Source organism: Schistocerca nitens, chromosome 9, assembly GCF_023898315.1.
Source record: "Schistocerca nitens isolate TAMUIC-IGC-003100 chromosome 9, iqSchNite1.1, whole genome shotgun sequence".
Taxonomy (NCBI): Eukaryota; Metazoa; Arthropoda; class Insecta; order Orthoptera; family Acrididae; genus Schistocerca; species Schistocerca nitens.
The window spans coordinates 291,119,717-291,143,553 of NC_064622.1; the positions used below are offsets into that span (position 1 = coordinate 291,119,717).

A 23,837-nucleotide genomic window follows, 5' to 3' on the forward strand; every position below is an offset into this window, starting at 1 on the left:
AGTACTCCCGTGAAGACTTCCTCCATCGCTCCAGCCAAACACCCGGGTCTTCCTCTATCCGGAAAGGCTCGAAGTAATCCACTAAAGGCAAACTGTCTTCAACTTTGCAAATCGAAGATCCTGTTCGATGGCGTTGCCGTGTGGTACCGTAGCCCAGCCGGCCTCGGTCTCACTGGTGCGCCACCACCAACCGTTTATCACTGGTGCGCCACCACCAACCGTTTATCACCGGTGGACTCCACAGACCGACCACACAAGCAAGCCAATGCTTCTGTGGACCCCATGGAGCAGGATCCTCCTGCTCCTGTGGCCTGTAGTAGCAACTCTACACCTGTTATGCATCAGACATGTGGGTCGGCCTTCAGGAGCACACAGGGAGGAAGAAGAAAAAAAGAGCATCCTCAAATACTGAAGTGGAGGAACGAGAGCAGAAGGGAAACAAAGAAAGGAAAAGAAAGTGAAAAACAAAGGTGGGACTTCGTACATCAGCAACAGAATACTGAACATTCCCAATAATACCCCACACATGTTCTCCAAGGGAGGGGAAAAAGAATAGCAAGAGGATAGGTGTGCAGCACGGAAGGGAGAAAATGCTGCTAAGGGTGGGGCCCCATGGCAGCACAGCACGAACCCGCCAAAGAGTGGCAAGCCCCCTCAGGGGATCCTTAAGGAGAGCTGGCATTCAGCACATCCGTTTAAACTACTGCTTGTCATTCTGAATTTTCTTAATACCGTTCAGCAACAGTAATTTCTTGTACAGACAAGCAATATTAACAAAGAAGTATGTGTGTGCCTATATACAGTATGTTGACTTTCAGTCAGGTACAACAAAAAGACTACAACACGTAAGCTTTCGGCCAAAAGTCCTCCTCCTGAAATAGACAGCGTGCACATGTCCGCGTGCTTGCACGCACGTGACCACTGTGTCTGGCTGCTGGGGCCAAACCCAACAGCACACAGCCAAACACGTGTGTGTGTGTGTGTGTGTGTGTGTGTGTGTGTGTGTGGTATTTTTAGAAGGCCTTCTGGAAGAAAGCTTCTGCATCCTTGCAGCATGGGCTATGTGACAGAGAATAATTGTGATCTGACACTGATGGGCCATGTGGTACCAACTGACTGCTGCGGCATCCTCTGTCAATGGCCTCATCAGAAGCGGTAGGAGGGATGTGGTGTCAGCACACCACCCTCTTGGCCATTGTCTGCTTTCTCAGCCTTTGAACTTTAGCTTCTCATTCAATTGGCATCACTAAGCTGAGTGGACCCCATACCAATCCTTCTGCCAAGGAAAAATACCAGGCAATTCCAGGAATTTAACTTCACTGGGAATCATATATTGTAATACTTCTTGGGGATACTGATAAATTAGTAGAGGCTGTGTATATGTTGAGTACTACACGTAAAACACTAACACTGCAACCACCAGAAGAAAAAAAAAAAGGGCTGACTGAATTCAAACTTTAACGGTTGTTGTCTGGTCTTCAGTCCAAAGAGTGGTGCAATGCAGCTCTCCACACTAGTCTATCCAGTACGAGCCTCTTCATCTCTGCACAACTACTGCAATCCACACCCAATTGAACCAGCTTACTGTATTCAAGCCTTGGTCTCATTCTAGACTTTTTATACACTCCACCCCACCATATGTCCTTTCATTATCAAACTCTATGCCTTTGCAGATGTCTGATCAATCAGTGTCTTATTTTACTCAAGATGTGCCATATATTTGCTTTTTCCACAAATCTATTCAGTATTGTGTCATTTGCTATTCAATCTATCCATCTAATGGTTCATGATCCACAATTTCATATTGTTATCAGATGCTTGCACAATATCTGAATACTTACTTTGCATCATTAACATTCTCTCTTCATGTCACATATGGTGTTTTTTCAGAATGTTTGTAAAGAGAATGTCACTAAAGCAATAAAAGAGCTTCCTATGAAATAAGTCTTTTCAGGAGTACTCTATGTATCTAGTAGTACCAGAATTGTGCAAAACTTTTGTTGTATTTGTCAGGAAGGAGAGAAAGCAATAAATAAAAGGCAAATAAACATTGCACATTACCCAGATGGCATTTAACTCCAAAATTTGAATATTCAATGTACTACAAATGCACTACATACTATTAACAGGAAATACTTCAATGTACTACAAATGCACTATACATTATTGATATGAAATGCTTCAAACTACAAATGCATATTCAAATTAAGTTAGTATTAGTTTCATTCATGAGCCAACTTCTTACAGCATTCTGTGACTAGAGTGCAATTTGTTATTATGCAACAGTTACTGAAAATATATTGTGATATATGATAAATCTTCTCTCTTTGGCAACTTCTGTCATTCAAGTAGAGTACTGTGGGGATGGACTGTAATTTACAAAGAAACAGTGAAAAACATTCATGATTTTTGTCGAACATGATGAGAAAAATCTTTGGGCTGAAGCTAGACTTTCTATTTTAGAAACGTTGGCTATATTCATGATGCGCTCTTTTCTTTCAGTTCGTATTTAATAGTGTGCTGATGGTAAATGAATTACAATCAAATCACTCAATCACTCTAAAAATGTCAGTTAGCAGGAAAACTACTTTTGGAACAAGTTCTTAAATTTGCTATCCTGTAGTAAATACAAATCCAGATTGCAGAGAGAGACTTTAATCTCATTCATCACATTTATTAGCATAGTAAGGTATCAATATGCTGCCTTTCAATCACTACAATGAAGACAAATTGCAAAACCTCTGAAACTATGAGACGCTTAAGATAACAGGTATTACAATGGCTATTCACCTAATGTTAAAGTTTTGATATAGTTGACATACTCAAAGGGTAGTGTCAGTTCAAATACAACGCAACCACTGATGTAAATTTATAATAAATTCATGAATGCAGCTACTTCATGTATGTTATAATGCAAGAGGGCCTGGAAATGTGATTAGAATCTCACAAGTAATTCACAATCACGGCCTAAAAACCAAGCATTGCTGCACTGAATTGCCACAACATAAAAAAAAAATTTGAATGGAAGGTGTGCCGAAAGAAAACCTTTTTTCATATTTTTCTTTTTGGGTTCTGTTATAATGCATTTCAAGAACTTTTCACACAAGTTATATTAAATCATATTGCTGCAACTGTTTGTTAAGTGAATTCCACTACCAGTTTTATCACCACTGGTGCTCATGATGTTACAACATTTTCATCCTAAAGTAACTAAGATCAGACTGAATAACCACACAGCATCACTTCCATTAGCTGTTTCATATGCACCATCTCTCTCATCTGTGAAAGCTGAACTCAGAAATTAACTGTTGAAGATGTTCCTCATTTTAATGACCTGCGGCTAAAATGCTTATACATTTTCTGAAAGTGCATTAAACATCATGAAAATTCTAAAGGTATCATGATACACCAAAGCTGTTAAAGTTTGCTGTGATATTTACTGGTTTTGATAATTGCTCTTTAAAATTTAACTTCAAACAAAGTTTGACACAAGCATAACTATCTTCAGTATCAACCTTTCTCTCTCTTTCTCCCCCTTCTCCGTTACTTCCTTCCATTCATTATTTCTTTCATCAAATTACCACGAGAAACGAAATCAACAAGACAACTATCAGGTACAAACCTCTTGACTCTTTCATGAGAAAGCATCCTCTCAAGGCTGACTAAACAGTCACTTTCAGGCACCAATACTTTACTCTCATCTGCCATGCAACAGATTGCAACCTCAACTTCAGATGCCCTGCAACGATTTCTTCATGAACACAAAAAAATATGTTCTTCTCTTACATGCTGAAAATTCCTTTGTATGAGTTCAGATTGGAAGAATCTAAATTAACTTTAAAGTTAAGACACAGGATATGCAAAGCAAAAGGCATAAGCACAGTTAAGAAGATGAAGACAACCCAACACAAACAAATGCATGATTTATGTTTATGAGCTCTAATATTATCATATTACATTAGTCATATTTTACAACACAAATTTGGATTATCAAACATAAATGCAATATCTGATGTTAGTGAAGACATTTGTCAAAGAAGAAATGAAGTCAATAAAAGGCAACTTTGCAGAAAAGCATGCTTCATTTCAGAAAGAGGGTCCACAAATTCTGTTTCTCCAACACAAACATGATCTGTTATTGACAGAAACACTTTGTTATAAAGTGCACAGAAAGGTGACAGTGCACAACAAGTTATTGACATAGAAAAATTGAGGGAGCAGGGAAAAAAGAGAAGTTCCTCTTATTCTCCAAGTACATCACATTCAAAATGTTTCAGGAATATCCTTCTCAAAATTCCACCCACAGCATCAAAAGTAGTGTTCTGCCACCCATCCACAATATCCTTGTCCATACCTACACTAATCCTGCACCCCACAGGTCATTCCATTGTGGATGACCCAGGTGTCAGATCTGCCTCACACATCCACCTACCACCACCTCCTGTTGCTGCTGCAGTCCAGTCACAGCATCTCCTATCCAATAAAAGGCATGGCTATGTGTGGAATCAAACATGTTATATACTTCAACAGTTGCTTCACTACATGGGCCATTTGAACACTCCTTTCCGACAAGTTTCTCTGAGCTACGCAGGTGAGAATTATCTCTAGTACATCCTGCACTATCCAACAATGAAAAATCCAGAATGGAACGTAAGAATATTGTGAAAAGAAAAGTTGCTACTCACCATACAGCGGGGGTGCTGAGTTGCAGATAGGGCACAACAAAAAAGACTCGCAAATAAGCTTTCAGCCAACAAGGCGTTTGTTGAAAACAGAATGGGGGGGGGGGGGGGGAGGGACACACACACACACACACACACACACACACACACACACACACACACACACACACACACACACACACACACACACGACTGCAGTCGTGTGTGAGAGTTGCGTGCGCTGGGCAGGTGTTTTCAATAACTGGTACTTAATAATCAGTCTCGCTGCAACCCCCACGTGTGTGTGTGTGTGTGTGTGTGTGTGTGTGTGTGTGTGTGTGTGTGTGTGTGTGTGTGTGATCTATGAAAGTCCTTGTTGGCCAAAAGCTTATTTGCGACAGTCTTTTTGTTCCACCTATCTGTGACTAAGTATCTCCGTTATACAGTGAGCAGCAACTTTCCTTTTCATAATAATGTTGCACCCCGCACTCTCTAAGCCCGCAAGCCTAAATGTATGCTAATTTATTTCCCATTGTCTCACCATACCTTTTCCCTTCTCTCTTCTGCCCACACCACTCTTTCCACATCTAGATAGTGTATTCTCTCTCTCTCTCTCTCTCTCTCTCTCTCTCTCTCTCTCTCTCTCTCTCCCCCCCCCCCTCCCCTCCTCCACCCCTTCCCCTGTCTCTCCATTCTTTCTTTCTTTCCCTCCTGCTTTTTCTTCCACCCCTCTCCCTTACTCCCTTCCACTCTCTGTCTACGTTTTCACCACCACTTTCCTCTCCTTTTCCCCTCCGTTGCCCTCTTTCCCCCTTATTGCTCTACTCTGTGAACTAATTTTGTCTCGTGCAGCCAGAGTCACCTATCTAAAGACTTGTCTCACACTACCTTCTCTTTTTCTCACACATCCTTCCCCACCCCCTGATTTACCTAGGCAGGTGTTTCCAATAACTGGTACTCAATAATCAGTATCGCCGCAACCCCACATCTGTACATTTGGGTGCCTGCATGGTTGTGTATGTGTTAATGTGCGCACTTTCACTGAGGGGGGGGGGGGGGAGGGGTGGGGAGGGGGGGAGGGGGGTGTAGAGCAAATGTCTGAAAGATAGTGTCCACTATCCACTATTTTCTACTACGTGTTTCTGTACACCATGCATCAGCCCACTGTATGTAATTGGTTGCCATTCCCTTATTTTATGCATTTTAATTACTGATGTTTTTCAAATGGTGATTTTCTACGCAGATATGCAATGGTGCCCCTGATCACTAATTTAAAAAGTATATATTGTAAATGTTATGTTCTTATTTTCCTAATCATCTTAAGGAATTTATTTATTAGGGGTTCCATGGTTTTGTACAAAAACTAAATTAACAGTTTAGTTTTAAATTTTCTTTATACTGATGCAAAACTCTGGCGGAAACTTAATTAATATAAAGAACATGGAAAACAAAAATCTGATCTTCAGGAGGACTTTAAATACATTTTTAACTGTGTAAACTGCTACACATTTTTTAGTACGACAGTCCAAGTACAAGTGGTGAGCGACACTGAATGGATTTCTCCAACTAATCAGTTTGGCAAATCTCCCTTGCAATGAGCTATAGTTTGCAAACACTATGACCCACACCATCATTAACAGAAACTTTAGTTCATAAAACAAATTGTCTACGAATGAAGAAGTGAACTACAAATTACAATTGCGCTCAGAAATGCATAAAATCAAATTACATTCAACTAACTACAGTAAGAACAACATATCTACATTCAAAGCACACGCATGCTTACTGAAAGGCAGAAGAGTTGCTATCTTTCCCTGCTGAGTTGAAAGTTTCCTTCTCAAGAATGGAATAGGATTCTGAGACAGGTGGTGGGGAGGGGAAATGTGGTCTAACAACTGCCACAGGTGACTTGATGTTGAGATCACAGAAAGAACTCCGTTGTTCAGTTGACCACCGAGGACTGCTGAAGCTAGCAGACAAGCAACACAGTAAGCTTTGGAAAAGAATATGCACAAGTTAATGAAATTAATATTTTACAGTTATTTAAAAAGAGAGAAGGTTTAAGTAACACACTGCACACCTACCGCATCTTTAATGATTACATCCTCTAACATTTCATATGTAAAAAATGTTGTGTTTCTAGAGCATGCATTTCATGCAGGAATAAGCTGTAAATATGTATAAGTACCTAATATCCATCTGCAATCTTACTGCACATTCACCTGCCAGCTTGTTAGGAGCAACAAGTTACCATTGTTACCAAGTATTAGATACGGGTGTCTCTTTGCACCACCATTACTATTGTTCAATATTTAAACAGTAACAACATACATTCACAATTTCAATGAAAACTCAGATACATTAAAATCTTTATAAAGGTATATAATATTACATAGTCATCAATATCAGAATTTGGTTTAAGCAAATATCATACGAGATAACTGAATGAGCAATATTTTTGTATATGGCTGACATCTTGCAGTTTCAAAAATATGTGATGTTCTTGGGTTTGCAATCAGATAATATTATAATTGACACAACATTTTGACAGTCAAACTGGCTGTCACCTTCTTGTAAGATGCTGGTATTGCTGGGGATCCTCGAACTAACAAGGCCCAACAACAGTAAGCGAAAAGCATGAAAGTGATAGCATTATATCAATTAATTTAAAAAGCTTACTTATTCTGAATATATAAAAAAATGCTTTTAATTTTGGGATATTAGAGACTAAGAGAGTGTACTCTTACACACCAACAGCCGTAATTGTTGATACATATGTTAGATATCATAATTCCAAGTCAATTGCATCTGGGTAAGAAACACTAGTTAGTTAGTGAGCAAGCACTTTATACAAATTAGGTTCCTGAAAGCAAAATATACACACAAAGATTGTGACAAAAAGGACTGAAATCTTTTTTTATAAGATTTTATTTCATCACTTAACTGTTCAGGGAGGGAAGGGGTGAAACTTGCACGAACTGAACCTTAAATGCATGTAGTCTTCACTAATTACACTGTGACATATCATATCACAAAGTGGCATTAAGTATCCTACAGGGGACACTTTAAGATACAAAGTCTAAATTAATCGAACTCCATTAAATTGAATCGCTACTGTCTTGGTAAAATCCAAGAAAGAATCAATACAGCATACAATATCAAATGAAAGCATAATAAAAATAAAGTGTTCCCAATAACTGTTCTTACTTATTTTATGGTCCAATGATGTGAAACAATGTAAAACTCTAGCTCCAATGGTGTCCTGACTCAAAAAGCACAAGACAATGACCACATTATTCTTTATTAAAGGGAAAATGGAGGTGCATCATCTAGATGTTTACATACATCTGTAATGTAAAACTAAAAAAGCAAAACTGAAGTTTTGAAAAGCAAAACTAAAAGTCATTGTTTTCAAAAGAAATGCTTTTATCAAAGATATGTTCAGATGATGCCTACCTAGACTAAATACTATAATGTCATCATCATCATCACGGACAGTTTCCAGCCACTGGCTGGGTCTGTCGGGAACACAAGCCTCTCCATCGTGTTCTGTCTTTCCACCATTCCCCCTCTTCCACCTTCGTCCAGTTCTCTCCTCTTCTCGTCACACATTCCTTCACTCCCTTCACCCATCTATCTCCTGGTCTTCCTCTGGGCCTCTTCCCCTCCAGTTGCAGATCAAACATCCTCTTTGGAATTCTTCCCTCATCCATTCTCTTTATGTGTCCATACCACTGCAGTCTTGATTTTTCTATCCTGTCCTGTACTGGTTCCTCCTTCAGTCTGTCCCTCACATACGCATTTCGCAATCTGTCTCGTCTTGTTACACTCAACCTGCTCCTCTGGAACTTCATTTCACTAGCCTGTATTCTACTTTTGTCGCTTTTGTGCATTACCCATGTCTCACTTCCGTATGCCAATATGGGGACAAAGTAGGTTCGGTATATAATTCCCTTGGATTTCTGTGGCACCTCCTTGCTCCAAATAAGCCCCCTAATGCATTTGTAGAACTGCCCTGCTTTTCTGCACCTTTCATTTATTTCCATTGCGTTTCCCCCCTTACTTTCAATCATGCTTCCCAGGTACTTTAAGTTCTCTACCACTTGTAGTTTTTCCCTTCCACAAGTTATATCCACATTTGGCCTATTCTTCTTCCTTGTTGTGACAATTATTTCACTTTTCTTTGCAGAGAAATGCATTCCATATTGTGCTGCCGTTGCCTCCCATACATGTAACTGCTCTTGCACCTCCTTCTCGCAATTTCCCCATAACATCAGGTCATCGGCAAAAAGCACTGCTTTCATTTTATGATCTCCAATTGCATCTGATACTTGCTGTAGGATTTCATCCATAACAATAATAAACAATAAAGGCGAAAGTGCACTTCCCTGTCGCAGCCCATTTTCCAGCTTGAACCATGCAGTACGTTCCCTCCCCACTTTCACACAACTCTCACTTCCCTCATACATTTTTCTGACTTTTTGTGTTATCTCTTCATCTATCCCTTTTGCGTTCAGCACATCCCAGAGCTTGTCCCTACAGATACTGTCATATGCCTTCTCAATATCTAAAAAGGCCATGATTAAGTCCTTCCCGTACTCATAGTGCCTTTCCTGCAGTTGCCTTACCGCAAATATGAGGTCCGTTGTTGATCTTCCCGGTCTGAAACCATACTGCTCCTCTTGCAGTCTACTTTCAATACTGCTTCTTATTCTCTTCTCCAGGATCTTTTCATAGATTTTTCCACAGTGGCATAGCAGGGTGATTCCTCTGTAGTTCTCACATCTCCTTTTATCCCCTTTCTTGAAGATCGGGACTATAATTCCTTTCTTCCAATCCTCAGGAATTCTGTTCTCCTTCCACACCACCCCCAGCACTCTGTATAGCCACTGGGTTCCTACTTCTCCTGCTGCTCGTATCATATCCACTGTTACTTCGTCCCAACCTGGTGCCTTGCCCCCTTTCATCCTCTTTATGGCTTCTTCCACTTCATTCCAAGTTAGATCATCAATTTCCCCACTATTATAATCGTCTGCTGCCTTAGGCTCTCCATCGCTGTTAGTTACCCGCTTGGCGGCATTCAACAGATCTTCAAAGTACTATAATGTAATGACAACATTTTGCCAAGCGTTCCTATTAGGGACATAACAAAGATGTCAAAGAAGAGCTATCTAGTTCCCATGAACATGTGAATTATCAGAAGTTCACTAGCAAATGTGCCTTGTGGAAGTGGGTAATGACAGTTTCAGTGAAAGGGCCTGCGAAACTGATGATAGTATTCCTGACTGACTACAGGAATGGAGTTTAAGGCAGGGATTTTAAGTGTAGCATGTTCGTAACAAACAATTAAGGAAAGAGTGCAAAGTCCATGCAGTGCATTAATGAAGTATACCACAACACCTTGAGTAGGGGTCTATCCACGAAAAACTGTCATCGTATTTGTTTTCTTGTGTGGCACACACAGCAGAAGCAATACAGCATTTACTCAAAGAATAGCACTCCAACTCACCACACACAACTGCTAAAGTGATAAAGTGAAATATTTTATCATGAAAAGGTTACTGCATATAGGAGACAGTATTTAATAACACACTGCAAATTCTTAAGCAACTTATTGCACACTACAACACAAGATTGTCTAACAGATATGAAGGGTCAATTATTGGTATATGGTTAGAATTGATTATTGTATTTTCATTATGAAATACTGATTATGTATCCAAGTTCTACATTGTTTGCCATCAAAATTTATAAAAATCCAAATATCTTTACAATTTTCTTCCTGACAATGTGGCAGGTGAATATGCCTATTATAAAAGGATGATTAAAGTGTGTTGCTGATGGACAGCTTTCTACAGGCATGCAAAAAAAAAAAACAAATAATAATAATAATCATCATCATCATCATCATCATCATCGATATACAGAACAGTCTATGTCAAAAATATTTAAATGTAGGTAAAAATTGCAAGTCTTAAAACACACACTAAATTTAAAAAACACAATCTGTAACTGTTCAAAGTTTATTAACAGTGGCCTGAAAGGCTGTATAAACAAGAGCACACTGTAAAAAAAATGCCAAGTATTTACTTCTGCAGCTGACAGAGAACAAATCTTTTTACTATAATGCATTCAATCTAATTATAAATTTCATTTTCTGCAAAAATGAAACCTAGTATTAAAATTAGCTTCATAACAAAAAGCATACAGAAATATATGACAGCAACAAGTGATTAAAATAAGTTCGCATTTACGATTTGAGATGAAGACAGTAAAAGGTCACAAGACAACACTTGGCAAAGAAGTGGGAAAGTAAGTTAAGTGTGTACGAGCAAAATGTGAAACCACAAAAAAATATGCAAAGAACCACAATTAAGAATTTGAGACATAGCCAATGAAAAAAAAAAAAAAAAAAGTAACAATGAAGCACAGAGGCAGAAGAGGTCGATAGTGAAAATGGATACAAACACATTTCTGCGCAAGCAGAATCAGATGTGGTAAATAAAGATCTGTATCAATCTTTGAAGTACACCTCATATACAAAAAATGTTAAGTCACAGACCGACAATTAAGTGACTCTGTAAGCACAATAATAACCCATGTAACTGAAATGGATGGAAATGATATGGGAAGATGCTTGTGCATGAAATAAATAGCATACAGACCACAGGCTAAAACTAAATGCAAAAAGGCTAATGAGTACTGTTGATCACTGCTGACAAATCCTGAATGTACTAGAAGCCATAATGATAAACTGGAAACTGATGTAACATTAATACACATATTATTCTGCCGTATGCCCCTTGATCGAGGGGGCATATAGGAGACAAGATAGTGCACAACTGTAACAGAAAAAAAGGCCTGGATTTAAGAGTCAAGAGAGGAGAGACAAACTAAAGGAATGGCAATATAATATACTCTTATGGAAGAAACCAATTATCTAATTAGAAATTGTTTAAACAAGGAGTGGGAGATATGTAAGGGATGAAATAAATAGTGAATAATGAAATTGATAAAACAGCTGAGCAACCAGAAGCAGGTAACACTGGTAGCAGTAATAGTGACTTTCAAATACAAGCACAGAAAGCCAGAAGCTTCAAATGTTTAGCAGTGAGAGGAAGAATGTGTAGGACACTGTTGAAACAACGAGTTCAAAGGAATGACATAAATGAAAATCTGAATGTGAGATGTACTAGTAACAGATAAGAGAGGCTTGAAAAAACCTGATTATAAAAAGAAAGAAAGACAGAAAGATACAAAGAAAAATGGATGGATGGATGGAAGGAGGGAAGGGAGGAAGGAAAAAAGACAGAAAGATACAGGAAGGTGAAAAGAATGGAATCAAGGAAGGTGGAAAAATAGAATCACAAAGCAAACTTAAGATAATACCGTTTGATGCTGAGAATACAGAACACATTCACAAATTAAATTTACTTAGTACTTTTCAATTATTGGAGACATCCTGCTAGATACTTCCATCTCGGCTGTGCTTGTACTACTATACACCAGTAATTAAAGATATGGTGCGATTCCAATATGGAAATTCACATTTTAAATTTGTAGCAGTAAGAATAACTTTTAATAATGGTCTTGTACAGGGATGAACACAGTTGGGTTTTGGGGGGGGGGGAATCTCAAAGTGGGGCCATTATCAACCAATTATATACAGTTTTTGAATTACATGTGATTTGATATACTACCTATTTGTCCCTATCTGTACTTTTCTTTTTCTTACTTCCACCAACCTAAGTTTACATTTAGAAGCATTAATTTCAGTGGTACTGTGGCTACTTCTCACTATTTTTATGAAACATGTTACATTTTTCTATCCACTATTTGTGTATTTGATAATTTTTCTGTAGTGTCACTTAACACAGTTATCTGCCGAAATTTTGTAACACCTGGCCTTTGTAACTACAATAATATTGATTAGATTTAAAATTCACTTCAGTTGTAAATGATCCCTATTTTATTGCATAACTAGTTTCGGAGACATTTATCACCAGCTTCAGGTGCCACACATCAAATTCTTTGTTAAGTCATAGTTATGGGTCCAGTGACTTAACAAAACATGTAGTCACTGAAACTAATTGTGCAATGAAAGATAGATCATTTACAACTAATGCATACTTTCAATCTAGTGAAAATAATTCTCAGTTGCAGCTGTTCTTCAAATCTGTCTACAATGACAATACTGAATGCTTGTTTTCACTAACATTAACCATCTTACACATACTGAAAATTATAAGCTCAGCTTAAGACAGACTTGAAAAAGTGATTAGACACCAGCTGTCTACTACAACTGTAGCATAAACTGCCTAACCATTACGTGGTAAAGACTGCACGTATTCTTCACTCAATAACACCAAATCTTAAATAGATTTAACATACTGCTGATGTTTGCAACATTTTTACTAACACTGTTTCATGATGAACTTTGTTTCAATGATTTTTTATTCATATATTTTGTCAATGCATAAAAATTGTCTTCAATAAATGTTGACTATGATGGGTATAGAAGGAAGTATTACTGTATCACATTCAAAGAAGTGAGCATGGTAACATGATCGAAACGGTGTGCACTGAAATTTTCCACAAGTACAAATATTTAACAATTTTGGTTATTTTTGTTACGAAGTATGTCCACAAAGTAAGTTCCGTTTGGTTATATAAAACAAACTTTTACAGAAACAGAAAAAATATTTTTTGTATGAAAATCTACAACAGTTCAACTACTTTTCTACATAGCTTCCGAAATTTTGTAGGTACTTTCATTAGCGTGGTACAAGTTTTTGTATGCCTTCTTCATAGAAGGTTGCCGCCTGTGTATTCAACCATGTGGTAACATGTTCTTTCAGCTCATCATCATTGTTGAACTTTTTCCGTAACAATTTCATGAACTGGTTATCGTGAGATTTGGGGAACTTCCATAGCAAGGGCACTAAGTGTAAACTTACGGTAGTGCTTTATCTTTTCTCCAACTGTGTGAACCAGTTCATCAGTAACCACAGGTGGGTGTCCACTTCGTTCTTCACTGTGCACTTGATCACGTCCTTCATTGAACAGTCTGACCCCATCTTCTAACCAGTGAATCACTCAGAGCAGTTTGTCCATAAACCTCACAGATTTGCTGATGAATTTCCTTTGGTTTAAATTTCTTTGCATTTAGAAAACAAATCACAGATCTGATTTCACAAGCGGCAGTGTTTTCAATTATGGCTGACATTATAAAGAAGCACATGTTGGCAGCAGTGATCTGAAAATGGCATACATGTTTTCTCCTAGAGTCAGAGTAACTGCCGCGCATGCTCGGAACTGCGATCATAGCGCTGCCATGGACAGAAATAAGGAAACGGCACTTACTTTGTTGACGACACTTGTATATGAGTAATTGACTCTGGTCCAATGCAAATTCATCCGTGTAATGTTTCATCTTCCAGTGCTGGAGAAACCATCAGAGTTAATAACTAAGGAAGCAGTTACAATCTCAAACAAGCTCAGCCAGCCAAACTTTGTATGTATACACACAACAGTTAGTTTGTGAAGTTATCACACCACTGCGGATTCACTTTGACCTGTGTTATGGAGCTTGTTGAGAGGAAGAGTTGGAGTGAGCGAGTTTGTTTAGCAGTTTTAATCCTCCTTTTCTGTTAAAGGGGTATTTGTGCTTTTGATTTTCTATTGCCTCTCCGTACATTGTAGCACAGTAATGATTAGACTTTGATGTGAAACTGTGGTACCATAGAAATGAATTTGTGCTTCCCTGATCCCAGTGCATGATGATCTGCAAATTCCAATTTATATTGCCCAGAAATAACTGCTCTTCTGTTCCTTAAGTTGAGTGTAAATGTTTCTTTTTGTAGTTCGTATGTACACTTGACCACATGTGCAAGATGATTTTATATCATCCCACGGTAGGTGGCGTTTATTTTTATTTATTTACATGTCAAGTTCTGTAGCACCAAAGTGAGGAGGAAATCTCCAAGGTCATGGAACATGCCAGTACATGAAATTACAACATAAAAGTAATAACGGATAAAAATAAATGTTCATGAACCTGGAAAAAGTCACTCCATATGTTTAAGTGAACGCAATCAACATTACAGAAAGAATCAGCTTCATTTTTCGAGGAACTCTTTGACAGAATAGAAGGAGTGACCCATGAGGAAACTATCCAGTTTTGATTTGAAAGCGAGTGGATTACCGCTAAGATTTTTGAGTTTGAGTGGTAGCTTACTGAAAATTGATGCAGCAGTATATGGCACACCTTTTTGCACAGGAGTTAATGAAGTCCAATCAAAATGCATGTTTGATTTCTGCCGAGTATTAACCGAGTGAAAGCTATTTATTCTTGGAATAAGCTAATATTGTTAACAAGAAATGACAGTAAGGAATATATATATATATATATATTGAGAGGCCAATATCAAAATACTCGTGAACAGGGGTCGACATGAGGTTCATGAACTTACACCACTTGTTGCCCGAACCGCCCATTTCTGAGCCAAAAATATCCTTTTAGTATGGGAAGAGCTACCCCAAAATATAATACGATGCGACACAAGCGAATGAAAATAAGCAAATTAGACTAATTTTCGTGTCAAACGATCACTCACTTTTGACACCATTCAAATAGTAAAAATGGCAGTATTAAGTCTTTGAACAAGATCCTGAATGTGGGCTTTCCAAGACAGCTTACTATCTATCTGAACACCTAGAAATTTAAACTGTTCAGTTTCACTAATCATATGCCCGTTCTGTGAAGTTAGAATGTCAGGTTTTGTTGAATTGTGTGTTAGAACCGGAAAAACTGAGTCTTACTGTTATTTAGTGTTATTTTATTTTCTACAAGCCATGAACTTGGGTCATGTGCTGCACTATTTGAAACCGAGCCAATGTTGCACACAACATCCTTTACTACCATGTTAGTGTCATCAACAAACAGAAATATGTTACAGTAACCCAGATTACTACAGGGCATATAATTTACATAAATAAGGAACAGAAGTGGCCCCAACACTGATCCCTGGGGGGTACCCCCCACTTGACAGTACCCCACATCATAGCCGTTAATCAATGTTGTGAATAATGACCTTTTGCTGCCTGTTGCTAAAGTAAGACAATTGTGAGCTACTCCCCGCATTCCGTAATGGTCCAACTTCTGGAGGAATATTTTGTGACCAACACAATCAAATGCCTTACCTTACTTAAATAAATAAAAATGCCAAGCATTCAAAACCTTTTGTTCAGCCCATCCAGTACCTGACAGAGAAAAGAGAATATAGCATTTTCAGTTGTTAAAAGACTTCTAAAGCCGAACTGTAAATTTGATAACAAATCGTGTGATATGAATTGATAAATTATCCTTACATACAAAGCCTTTTCAGTAACATTAGCCAACACTGATTGCATAGAAATAGGTCTAAAATTATCTACATTATCCCTTTCCCCCTTTTTATAAAGCGGCTTTACTACTGCGTACTTTAATTACTCAGGAAACTGACCATTCCTAAAAGAAAAATTAGAAATATGGCTAAAATCTGGGCTAACATGTATAGCACAGTACTTTAATATTCTGCTAGACATTCCATCATAACCATGAGAGTCCCTAGTCTTCAGTGATTTAATTATTGACTCACTCTCCCTCTTGTCTGTATCACAGAGGAGTATTTCAGACAACAATCTCGGAAAGGCATTTCCCAAGAAAGTTGAACGATTTCCTGTAGAAACGAAATTTTTATTTAATTCACCAGCAATGCTCAGATAATGATTGTTAAACACTGTACATTTGTCTGATTTGTCAGTAACAGAAATATTTTTACTGCAAACTGACTTTATACTGTCGACCTTGTGCTGCTGACTAGACACTTCTTTCACAACTGACCATACGGTTTTAATTTTATCCTGTGAATTAGCTATTCTATTTGCATACCACATACTCTTTGCCTTCCTAATAACATTTTAATCACCTTACAATACTGTCTGTAATGGGCTCCTGTAGCTTGATTGTGACTACTTCTAACATTTTGATGTAATTCCCGCTTTGTTCTACAAGATATCCTTATCCCACTAGTCAGCCACCCAGGCTGCCTATTACTGCTAGTATCCTGTTTAGAACATTCTAATGTAAAGTAACCCACAGAGAGCAAGATAAATGTGTTACGGAAAGCAATGTATTTATCATCTATGTTATCGGCACTATAAACATCCTGCCACTATTGTTCCTTGAATCTCTATTGCTGTTGGATTAACTTTCCTACATAGATTGTAATCATACGTGACATTGGTTTGAGTACCAAAGCCTTTAGTGTTAAAATTTGTGCTTTTACTAACAGAATGACCATCTAGTAATGAAGAATGAATAAAAATAGTGTCTATGGCTGTGCTACTGTTCCTCTGGACCCTAGTAGGAAAAAAACAGTGTCTGCATCAGATCATACGAATTTAGGAGATCTACCAACATCCTTGTTCTTGCATAATCATATATAAAATTAATATTGAAGTCACCACATATAACTTATTTTTGGTACTTCCTAGAAAGTGAATCAAGAACCCCCTCTAGCTTGAGCAGAAATGCTCTGAAGTCAGGGTTAGGGGACCTATAAGCAACAACAATTAGAAGTTAAGTTTCACTTAATTCAGCTGCCCCTGCACAACATTCAAATATCTGTTCAGTACAGTGTCGTGATTCATCTATGGACTCAAATGGGATACTGTTTTTTTCATGTACATAGCCACTCCCCCCACCCCACAAGGAATGGTTTGGGTTGCTGAGATTGTAACTGCTTTCGAAGTTGTTATAACCTCAGATGATGTCTCCAGTATTGAAAGAATAAATATCAACACAGAAATATGCCTTGGACCACGACCTAATGCCCTTAGGTCAAAAGTGTATATACCAGCAGTAAAAGCTTGCATTGTATGACGCAGGTGTTACTCCAGAAATTTAACTAGTAGCAACAAGGAAAAAAAAATCTTTTGTCCATCTAGCATTCAATGAATACCTTTGGATATGAAGCCTTAATGTTATTTGCACATTCACTGAGTCCAAAAATGTTACATATACAACTGGGTGGGTAAGGATGAGTTGTCAAAGAGAATCATTCCACTAATTGTAGTATTGAAGCATAAAACTTTAATACAAATGAAAACTACCACTTACCTCTATATTTCAGCAAAGATATGCAATAGGTCACAGTGAAAATAAACTAGCAGCACTAAAATTATTGGCAACAGTGAAATAATTTTTTGCATAATTTAAACAATGTATGCACTAAGAGATAAATACTACGTTTTCTCGAAGCTTAAGTACAACAGAGCTTTTATAATTGGTTATAAAGCACAAAAGAGTAACCTAGACTAAGCATCAGTGGCCAATAACCTAGATAGAATCTAACACAAATCACACAACTCACAAGTCCCTTGATTTTGGCCTGTAAATTTCCAGCTCATCCTCCAGATCGCTGACTTTAGCCTTCAGTTCATTTCGTTCATGCAGTATTTCCTTCAGTTCTGCAGTCGTAAAGCGTGGCCGGTTTGGATCATCCAAATCATAAACCACTTTATTTGTTAGGTCTGGCACTTCAGACTGAAAGAAAAATAAGCGCATTTTTAAAATTTTTGTTTTACAATTATGAAAGTGACCCCTCAGGAGGGGAAGAGGGAGAATGAGGAGGCAATAAACACATAAATTAATTAATGTTAAATATCATGATTTTATGCCAATAATATGTATAGTTATAGGTGAAAGTTTATTCATGTATTCATCAAGTGGAGACCGTGTACAATGATATGGGTTTTGATAAAGGCACTCATGAATGCATATAATAAGATTTTACGTTTACTGTGTGAAACTGATGCCATGTCATGTTTGCCAAGGTAAATTAGGAAATGGGATAGGCATGACTGTCACTAAATATTTTCAATTATAGTTAAAAATGAAGGACCCATAAATATTGAAGGAATAAAATTATGCTAGAATTAATAATATCTATAAATATGGTAAAGTATATTAACTCTCTTAAGAAAAAGGATAAAGTTAAAGGAGAATAAATGAATGTGCAACAACACAAAGGAAGTATCTCAGAACAGTAACAGAAGTAGTTTGACATGAAGGTAGTGCATGGCAACAGGGTAAGTTACTCAAAGTTAGGTTGTATTCACCCACAAGGAGAGTATACAGCAATCCTATTTTTGCAACTTTTTATATTTATGGTATGTGAAGCTCAGAAATCAAATATCAGCTGCACAAAGCAAGTCATTGCAACTCTAAAATATTCTTGAGAAAATTGTCTTCAAACATTTCCGACTATCTTCAACACCATAAAGTAAGGTCAGCTTTTGGACAGGCAACATGGCTGTATGGTAGAATGCTTGCCTGCCAAGTGGGTGGCCTGGGTTTGAGTCCCAGCAGATCACAAAATATACCACCAGTTGCCTGCAACTTTTTGTCTAATGAATTAAGCACATTTTCACTATAAGTGTAGATAGCCTTCTCAATATCAGAACCCTTTAGAAATCTGAACTGTGACTTTGACAGTATGTTATTCGAGATAAGATGGTTATACAGGCAATTGTACATTACTTACTCTAAAATTTTTGAGAATGCTGACAAAAGTGAAATTGGACGGAAATTTAATGCTATTTCTTTATCCCCCTTCTTAAACAGTGGCTTAACTTCAGCATATTTCAACCATTAAGAAAAATATTCCACTGATAAACGACTTGTTACACAGATACCTTAATATGTTACTTAACTCAGAATCACATTCTTTAACTTTTTTATATTTCATCATACCCACCAGATGTTTTTGATTTTAAAGATTTTAAGATGGGCATTATTTCTGCTGGGGTAGTGAGGGTCAAATTCATATTATGGAAGTTACTTGAAATGTCTGGGCCGGTCGCTGGTGGCCGAACGGTTCTAGGCGCTTCAGTCTGGAATCGTGCGATCGCTACGGTCGCAGGTTCGAATCCTGCCTCGGGCATGGATGTGTGTGATGTCCTTAGGTTAGTTAGGTTTAAGTTGTTCTAAGTTCTAGGGGACTGATGACCTCAGATGTTAAGTCCCATAGTGCTCAGAGCCATTTGAAATGTCTGGTCTGAGGTATTCCATAGCAGCATCTACAGAACCTGACAACACTATCTTTTCAGTAACAGTTATAAAATGTTTGTTAAAAAGTTCTGCAACACTATACACATCTGTCACCAATGTATCATTTACTCTTAATGCTATTTGTCCCTCTTCATGTCTGGTTCTACTGGTCTCCTCCTTCACTATATCCCATATTGTCTTTCTTTTGTTATCTGATACGACTATCTTTTCCTTGTAATATATTTGCTTTGATGTTCATATTACAGTCTTTAATATTTTGCAGTATTTCTTGTAATGTGCTATAGCATCTACCTCTGAACTGTTTTGAATTGAAGTATACAGTTTTCTTTTTGTTTTACAAGATACCCCTATTCCTTGAGTAATCCATGGCTTCTTTGTAGACTTTGCTCTAACCTTGGTTAGTTTTGGGGGAAAACAGTGCTCAAATAAGGTAAGCACTTTATAAGCAAAGGAGTTTTATTTTTCATTCATGTCCATGAGCACTGTAAATATCAGTCCAGTGAATGTCTCTGAGGAGTGTTCTAAAATAGTCAATTTTTGGCTTATTGATTACCCTCTTGAGTTCAGATTTAACAGATTTTATATCCTGTTCAGTATTAACATTTAACAGAAGGAACTGCATGTCATGGTCTGAGAGGCCATTGACAATTGGTTTTGTAATATGCTCACGACAGCACTGTGTTGTCACCGGCCACTGAGCGATACTATGCTCTCGACACCATTGTGGTGTCGCCGGACGACATAGTGTTAAGTTTCCAGAGACAAAATTTTGTCTGACAAAACAATTAACAGAAGTAGCAGAGAGAAAGGGAAAGTAGATGCAGCAGAAAAAAAAAATCATTAAAATGAAACTGAATAAGAGGGAATACATGTTCCACAATTAGCTCATAAATATTGGTCTCAAGGTGAAATTACAGATTTGCTGAGAAAATTAAATTACTGGGTCTAAATGTGACATCTAAATCCTCTCATGCTAGATTTACTAAAATTCATTTGGATGCATATAATGATCCAAAAGATAAAAGCAGGTGTGAAACTGCATGATCTTCCAATTAACAGGACAAGTGTAGAATATGGTTTTCCCATGGAAATTGTGGTTCATTTCTCCCTAATTTTCAAGGAAAGAAGAACTCAATTATTTCAGTCACCTGCAGGTAAGAAACTACAGACGCCAGATGACTGAATGGACTACAACTTGCCTTACTATAATTAGAAATTAATTTGAGGAAATAACTATGTTCTGATTTGACACTGATTTTAATTTACCCACAAGATACCATCATTACTGAAAATTATTTTGAAAGTAAAGGAGAGGTTTCTATTACGAGAGAATTCACTAACATGAGACAGCCAGGTTCTAATGAAGTAAGTGCTCCCTCTGTTGGAAAGTACCAGAACTTAGGTCCTGTCATGATTGAGGCGTACAGCAGTGAGAATAATACCATTACAGAACTGGATAATGTCAAGAATCCTTGGTATCGAAAGAGTTGGATCTGATCAGCTGATGCAACAATATTCATGAAATCATATTGTTTATAAGATGGTTTATTCCTAATATATGACACCACAGGTATCCTGATGCATTATACGAGGGCTATCCACAAAGTACATTACATTTTGGAGTTAAAAATAAATAAAGTATTGGAAATTTTTTTTTATTATATACAGATGAAAGCCACACTTCAATACTACTTTTCTAGATAGTTGCCATTTAAATTAAGGCACTTATCGTAGCGATGGACGAGCTTGGAAATTCCTTAGTCGTAAAATTCGGCCGCCTGCGCCTTCAACCAAGTGGTTACCTCTTTTGGGACAGAAAAGGTGTAATTTTTGTGGATTTCCTGGAAAGAGGCACTTCAATAAACTCTCAAAGGTATTGCCAAACTCTGCACAACCTCAGAAGAGCAATACAAAAGGTAGGAGACGAGATACTGGCAGAAGTAAAGCTGTGAGTACCGGGCGTGAGTCGTGCTTCGGTAGCTCAGATGGTAGAGCACTTGCCCGCGAAAGGCAAAGGTCCCGAGTTCGAGTCTCGGTCGGGCACACAGTATTAATCTGCCAGGAAGTTTCAATACAAAACAAGCGCAGGGGAAAGTTGGGCTCATAGATCTTGCTGATTCACGACAACGCCCATGCCCACACGGCAAATGCCACTCGTGAAATTCTCGAATCTTTTAAGTGGGAGTTGTTTCCTCATCCGCTGTGCAGTCCTGACCTGGCACCGAGCGACTTCCACTTATTCCCAGCAATGAAGAAGTGGTTGGCTATGCAGCGTTTTGATGACGACCCACAGCTTCAAGAAGAGGTAACCACGTGGTTGAAGGCACAGGCGGCGGAATTTTATGACGAAGGAATTTCCAAGATCGTCCATTGCTACGATAAGTGCTTTAATTTAAATGGCAACAATGTAGAAAAGTAGTATTTAAGTGTGGCTTTCATCTGTATATAATAAAAAAATTTCCAATACTTTATTTATTTTTAATTCCAAAACGTAATGTACTTTGTGGATAGCCCTCGTAGTATCACATATTGGGACATGCTAGCTCACATTATGATAACTTCAGCTTGCAATCCTAGTCACTGGATTCAGATACATATTTTTACTAAGTGGTTTAACAATCTTGTTAACTTTGTGAAGCCATCTGATGATAATCTTGTTGTGCTAAATACTTGATGGACATCATATCACATATGTGTGATAGACAAAGCAAGAGAACTGTGCACACATCTGTTTGCATACCCTCTTAAATGAACATCACTGGACCGTTAAAATCACACATTACCCCGAAGAAATAGAAACATGGTGGGCAAAGAATGTATATTAAGTAGTAACCTCAATTTTGATCACAAGGTTATTTGGAATGGCTTATTTGACAGCAGTAACAATGAAAAATGCTATAAACGGCCTCTGGAAAATAAAACTCTTCCCAGGTAAGAGGCATATATTTAGACGACTCTGCATTAAACCAGATATTTTGACATACATCATGGAAACAATGGAATATATGAAAGTTCAGATGATATTTGGCCAGCTCCCAAAAATCAGTAAGTCACACAGAGCCATCCACTCTAGTAAAATCAGAGGGGTCTGAATCTGTTCAGTAGCTAGTATTTCCAGACAGGGAACATTTTAAACAATTCAAACAGAAGAAATCTGTAGCATAATAAAAGAAAAGTGAAAATTTTGTTCGTTAAGAAAAAAACGCACAGCAAACAATCTTCCAGTCATTCGGGGTCTAACTGAGGATGATGCTTCACTTGTGCAATCTGATGAAGACATTGACTACATATTCCGCAGTAGTCATTTCTCTGAAGACCAACATAAAGAAAAGGTCACAGTTCATGGAACACTATCCTCAGGCAGCTGAAGAATGACAATATAGAAAACAGCTTGTCTATGCCCTGACTGCACTTTTTTTGCAAAATAAATGCACAAAACGTTGGAAAGGCAGTAGGGCAGAGAATATTATTAATTTTGGGTTTACCTGTCTTATATTGGTCAATATTAAGTATTTCCTTGTACTGTCACATATTAAGACCCCGTTTCTAATTTGATTCAAATCCACTTGTTTGTGATTTTTCAAATTTAAATGTATTAACTGCTAAGTAGCACACATTCTGTAAATAAAATTTCAAGTACAATGATTTCATGTAGTTTTTCAATTAACAAAGACACAGTAGTATCAAATTTTATAACATAAAGCGGTGTAATATGAAAGTTTTACTTCAGGGATGACCCTGAGGCTAGCACGAGGTCCACCCACTACTGGCACGAATTACCTGCCTCATGTTATTAGGTATGGAGGCACTCAGCCTCTGGAAATATGTCCCAGTCTCTTTTTTTAGACTCCCCATGTGTCCAACACAAGGCCTGGGAGCATGTGATGGCCAGTGATAGTTCACATGATGCTTCATTTTGGCACATAAATTTTAAATGGAATTCTACACCAGCACTCTAACTGGCCATTTTATCAGGTCCATGTCAGCCTGCTGCAAAAATCATTTCTGAAAAATTCAACTCGTGTGAATCAGTAAGTGGTCCTGCTAGAACTGGACCACTC

At 37.8% G+C, this 23,837-nt stretch overlaps 1 protein-coding gene across 8 annotated transcripts in view; it reads right to left on the reverse strand.

The window, feature by feature from the left end:
* LOC126203386 (RILP-like protein homolog) overlaps positions 1-23,837 on the reverse strand; it is a 178,825-nt gene that overhangs the window by 51,842 nt on the left and 103,146 nt on the right. For 4 of the 8 annotated variants that reach the window (XM_049937685.1, XM_049937690.1, XM_049937684.1 and 1 more), the window contains 2 exons: positions 18,077-18,249; positions 6,448-6,630 (listed from right to left, as the gene is read on the reverse strand). In XM_049937685.1, coding sequence (XP_049793642.1) covers positions 6,448-6,630; positions 18,077-18,249 — 356 coding nt within the window. Of the gene's footprint in view, positions 1-3,622; positions 3,740-6,447; positions 6,631-18,076; positions 18,250-23,837 lie in introns of all 8 variants that reach the window. The other 4 variants (XM_049937687.1, XM_049937688.1, XM_049937689.1 and 1 more) reach the window with 2 other exon arrangements.